Below are 6,000 nucleotides of genomic sequence, written 5' to 3' on the forward strand. Positions count from 1 at the left end.
ACAGTTTCACTCTATTGTTGCCTATGTCCATAGGGCTTGCTGTAAAGCATATCACTAAATGCTGTTTTAAAAAAAACTTCGTCCAGATGGCTGACCCCCCATAATATTGTACTAAAAAAGAAATAGAAAAACAACAAAATACAATCAGAAAATAGAAACATATTAGAAAAAAAGAACATGTTTTAGTATTTAGCATTTAGCAAGGGTACCAAGTTTCATCCAAATTTTTTTAAATATATTATAGATTAATATATGCAGAATAACTTTCCAATTGCATGTTATTAAAAAAATATGCTTCTTTCTATTTAATTTTCTAATTTGAAAAAAATGACCACTAGGGGTCTCCCTACCAGTCCTGGCTGCAAGCCTTTTTTTTTTATTTTTTTATAGATTTCAGACTCATGTTGGAGTCCTAAATCTCAGATTGCAGCCGGGACACAGACAAGCTCAGCACTGCTCCCTGCTATTGGAAAGTCATTCTGCATATATTAATCTATAATATATCAAAAGTTTTTTTGATGAAAGGTACCCTTTTATCAGTCAAAAAATCTAGGTAATACATTCCCTTTTAAGGCAATAAGTGTATTTTTATAGCCACTATATATTCCCTTTATGCTATACCAAGATCTTTTTTCTCCCGCATAAGATAAGGGTTCTATGGGTCTGACTGCTGGGACCAAAAAAACAGTGTCCCAAGTCTGAATGGAGTGCTGGAGTGCATGTACAATGTTCAAATGGGGAACTCAGTATTCCAGTTCTCTTGCTTTCTCTGGGCCATATCCTGTGGATAGGGGATACATGTGGTTGGTTAAAGAGAAGGTTGATCCACTTGGGACCCACGGGGGTCAAGTCCAAGGGCTGGTTCTGCAGGACTCCTGCTAATGGGAACAGTGTTCTTGCTGTGAAAAAAGTGCAGGAACTCCGTTCCCATGGGCCAGAATGGACAGAATCATTCCAACATTGATGCCACAATAACTCTGTTTCTTCTATTTTAGATACAAACCGAAAGGTCAAGACCATCGTTCAAGACATGGTGAATGGAAGAGTGGTGAACGCCAGAATTTCCGAAATCCCACAGAAACTGTGATAGCCATGAAGACTTAAATCTTGGGATGCAACAAATGTTTTACAGAAGAAGCGGATGACAGATACCCTGTTTACATGTGCCAATATTTATCATTAATGTACAGAGGGACTATTCTAATATGTACCTGTCCAGAGAGATATTTATTGATGAGAACACAGGAGAACCATGTACAGTGTGTCTGCTTAATGCAATAACACAATGATGCCAGACCTTCCCATATTATTATGGTCACATCAACTAGGTTACATTTTTTTAAACATATGCTGGGTCCTTTAGTAAGAGTATCATTTAGGAGCATGTTCCCGGAAATGTGATGATTTTCCTTTTTTTTTTTTCTTTTTTTTTGTTTTGCTTATATCTAAAGCTGGTCTTTCATACTTGTAATATAAACCCCAAGGAGAATAGGTGGAAGTACTTATTATTTTCTATTGAATCGTCTCCTTTTGGAATAGGGGTGTCTGCTTCCGCCACTTTGAAGTACCTTATAAGAGTGTTTTAGTTCAATAGTTGAAGACCCTTACCTCTTAAAGGGGTACTCCACCCCTAGATATCTGATCACCACAGTATAGCAAATATATTGTATATGTCACCTGTTCACACTTGGGCGGGTGTCTTGGGTTTTTCAATAGTGACCCCCACAGTATAGCATGCGGCACCCACCTGTTTCTTGTCTGGAAGCGCTGGAGGGTCTGGGTCGCGACCACGGGAACGGACGTCTGTGACGTCATGACTCCGCCCCCGTGTGACATCATGCCCCGTCTCCTCAATGCAAGTCTATGGGAGAGTCTGGGTCGCGACCACGGGAACGGTAGTCCGTTACGTCATGACTACGCCCCCGTGTGACGTCACGCCCCGTCTCCTCAATGCAAGTCTATGGGAGGGGGCGTGACGGCCGTCACGCCCCCTCCCATAGACTTGCATTGAGGGGACGGGGTGTGACGTCACACGGGGGCGGAGTAATGACATCACGGACTTCCGTTCCCGTGGTCGCGACCCAGACCCTCCAGCGCTTCCTGACAAGAAACAGGTGGGTGCCGCATGCTATACTGCGGGGGTTCCCAGCGGCGGGACCCCCGCGATCAGACATTTTATCCCCTATCCTTTGGATAGGGGATAAGATGTCTAGGGGTGGAGTACACCTTTAAACAAAGAGTGACGATAAAGAGCGTCTATCTCCCTGGAGGACTGAAGAAGGAAGCGCATTGTGTATTGCACAGCTTGCCTACTTGCCTGACTTTAATGGGCACTGTGTAATACCTCATTTCCCCTGTGGGGGAGCTGCAGGGGAACTGAACACTTGCTGACAATTTCCCCACCAGATCACAGCTTATTCCTCGCTGTCCCAGTAGCAGAAAACCCTATGATCAGCTTAGTTTATGGAGACCCTTATAAAACGGAGGTATTATTCAAAGTGGGCTGGCCCTTTAATCTACAATAGCATTGAACCCTAATAAGAAGTATTGACATGACATTCCATGTAAATATATTATTAAAGGGGATGTTTGGGATTAGAAAGCCATGGCTGCGTTCTACCTAAAACAGTGCCACCCCTGTTTGCAGGTGGTGTGTTGTATTACACTGTATCTCTATTTATTTAAAGGGGTGCATAGCCTGTAGAAAGTGCCACACACCTGTCCACAGGCTATGTCTTGTATTGCAGCTCAAATCTATTTAAAGGGGTACTCCAGTGGAAAACGTGTTTTTTTTTTTTTTTAACAGTTAAACAGATTTGTAAATTGCTTCTATTAAAAAATCTCAATCCTTCCAGTACTTATTAGCAGCTGAATACTACAGAGGAAATGGTTTTCTTTTTGGAACACAGAGCTCTCTGCTGACATCACAAGCACAGTGCTCTCTGCTGACATCTCTGTCCATTTTAAGAACTGTCCAGAGTAGGAGAAAATATCCATATGCTGCTCTGGACAGTTCCTAAAATGGACAGAGATGTCATCAGAGAGCACTGTGCTTGTGATGTCAGCAGAGAGCTCTGTGTTCCGAAAAGAAAATAATTTCCTCTGTAGTATTCAGCAGCTAATAAGTACTGGAAGGATTAAGATTTTTTTTATAGAAGTTATTTAAAAATCTGTTTAACTTTCTGACATCAGTTGATTTAAAAAAAAAAAAGGTTTCCACCAGAGTACCCTTTTATATACCGTAGATTTGAGCTGCAATACCAGACATAGCCTGTGGATAGTTGTGTGGCACTGTTTTCGGAAAAAAGTAGCCAAGGGTTTCTAATTTGAGATAGCCCTTTACATATGTATCGATGAATGGATACCGCCAGTATCTGACAGACTCTATTGGTTTATAATGGGATTAGTCAGACTCTGTCCATTATTTTTACAGATCAAAAAGTATTGCATGCAGCATTATTTTCCAAGACTAGGATAAATATATATATATATATATATATATATATATATATATATATATAAAATGTGTTCTCAGACTATTTAAGTGTTAAATGTATCATTTATAGATAGAAACCATAGTTTATAGAATTGTATTTTAATCTGAATTTTTGCTGAATGTTTGATATGTAGAAATACATAAGGCGAGGTGGAGCCACTCATAATAAGAACCATTTAGATTCCACGGCCATTGTTTGGTGATTAAATTTAATTTCCAATAATATTTTTCTATTCATCCATAGCAACCATTTTGGATTTGTGACAGGAAGTGCAGCCATATTGGTTGCCAGGGACTCAGAAAGTGATGGTAAATTATGGGGGAGATTTATCAAAACCCGTCCAGAGGAAAAGTTGCTGAGTTGCCCATAGCAACCAATCAGATCGCTTCTTTCATTTTTGAAAACGCCTCTGAAAAATGAAAGAAGCGATCTGTTTGGTTGCTATGGGCAACTCAGCAACTTTTCCTCTGGACAGGTTTTGATAAATCTCCCCCTATAATTCTGTCATCAAGTTCGATCTATGAAAAGTGTCAGATTTACCATTTCTTTCTATAGAGGTAATTCAAAAGTGACGACCAATATGACAGCACTTCCTGTTGTTCCTTGTTTACAAAATGGCTGCCAAAACCAAACAGGAAATGACCAATATCTCTGGAAGGAAATAAAACAAATGCACCAGACTTTGTCTGCCATTCTAACCTGATAAAGGGGGCACTCCACTGGCCAGCGTTCGGAAGTAAATGTTCCGAACGTTGTTTTCACGCTGCTGGGGTCGGCCACGTGCCTGTGACGTCATGCCCACGCCCCCTGAATGCAAGTCAATGGGAGGGGGCGTGACGGCCGTCACGCCCCCTCCCATTGACTTGCATTCAGGGGGCGTGGACATGACATCACAGGCACGTGGCCGACCCCCAAAACGAATGCTGGCCAGTGGAGTACCCCTTTAACATTTTAGATGGAGGTCCTCAGAAAGGTGCCTTGGTGGAAGACATGGCCGCCAACCATCACTCATTCTCTAGTTGTCATAGTTAAGGTCCATATTGTATCTTATTTTACATTAATATCTCTATTATTTTCATTTTCACGTACTCAACTGCAATTTTTCATATTTTCTTATTTATATTTTCTTAATATTTTAATCAAGTTGATTTTTTAATTTACAAAAAAAAAGTATTTTTCCTCCTATGATTAATTTTTTCTTAGAAATACCGAGATCACTGACTCGGTCTGAAAGTAGTTTAGATAATAGAGTAAATGACATCTAAAATGCTTATTAACCCATGAAGCAGAGCTGAATGTGTCATTTAAGGGTTAATACCATGTTCCTATGGATCACGAGATGACAAATCTTTATGACTAATAGAAAAAGACATTCTGCTCTGCTACATATGTATCCTCCCTGTTTCGCCCATGTGGTATAACATGGATTTTATAAATGCATCCTATGTAAAAAAAATGATTTCAGAATTAGATTAGCCTATTATGGTAAAGCTTAAAGGGGTACTCCGGTGGAAAACGTAATTTTTTTTTTTTTTAAACCAACTGGTGCCAGAAAGTTAAAAAAAAATTGTAAATTACTTCTATTAAAATATCTTAATCCTTCCAGTACTTATTAGCTGCTGAATACTACAGAGGAAATTAATTTTCTTTTTGGAACACAGTGCTCTCTGCTGACACCTCTGTCCATTTTAGGAACTGTCCAGAAAAGGAGAAAATCCCCATAGCAAACATATGCTGCTCTGGGCAGTTCCTAAAATGGACAGAGATGTCAGCAGAGAGCACTGTGTGGTCATGATGTCAGCAGAGAGCACTGTGTTCCAAAAAGAAAAAATAATTTCCTCTGTAGTATTCAGCAGCTAATAAGTACTGGAAGGATTAAGATTTTTTTTTTTTAATAGAAGTCATTTACAAATCTGTTTAACTTTCTGGCACCAGTTGATTTAAAAAAAATAAAAATAAAAGTTTTCCACCGGAGTACTCCTTTAAAGGAGTTGTTCAGGCTTCCCGAAAAAAAAAAAACAGCCCACACCTTTCCCCTGCGTGTCATTGCAGCTCAGCTCTGTTACTTCAATTAAACTAAGGTGCAGTACCAGGCATAAGCTATGGAAGGTGTGGCGCTGTTTATGGGAAAAAGGCAATTCTGAAAAATTCCTTTAGGATTAGACTAAGTCAAACCATGAGGTGTCTATTGGAGACTGCTAAACGTGAGGCCCAAAAATGTATTTTATTTTTTTTACTTTTTTTGTAATTTATATGTGAGGTATACGTTTTATGCTTGGTGAGTCCTTCACCCCCTCTTTTTAATAATTCTATTTACAGATAAAAATGGAGGGTAAGAGTCAAGAATTGTTCTAGAATGTTTAAGCAGACCTACCAAATTCATGCTGACTAGAGATGAGCGGCATTGCCCATATTCAAATTCACGATATTTCGCGAAAATATAGACGAATATCCGTCCTATATTCACGAATTTCGTGTATTCGTTATATTTGCGTATTCGAGG

General features: G+C 39.5%; 1 protein-coding gene across 5 annotated transcripts in view; it reads left to right on the top strand.

Moving 5' to 3' along the window:
• LOC130296614 (keratin, type I cytoskeletal 42-like) overlaps positions 1-1,839 on the top strand; it is a 55,312-nt gene extending 53,473 nt beyond the window's left edge. For all 5 annotated transcript variants that reach the window (XM_056548339.1, XM_056548338.1, XM_056548341.1 and 2 more), the window contains one exon: positions 996-1,839. In XM_056548339.1, coding sequence (XP_056404314.1) covers positions 996-1,087 — 92 coding nt within the window. In that variant the 3' untranslated portion in view covers positions 1,088-1,839. The remainder of the gene's footprint in view (positions 1-995) is intronic.
• The last annotated feature ends 4,161 nt before the right edge of the window (positions 1,840-6,000 follow it).

This window comes from Hyla sarda, chromosome 12 (assembly GCF_029499605.1).
Source record: "Hyla sarda isolate aHylSar1 chromosome 12, aHylSar1.hap1, whole genome shotgun sequence".
NCBI lineage: Eukaryota > Metazoa > Chordata > Amphibia > Anura > Hylidae > Hyla > Hyla sarda.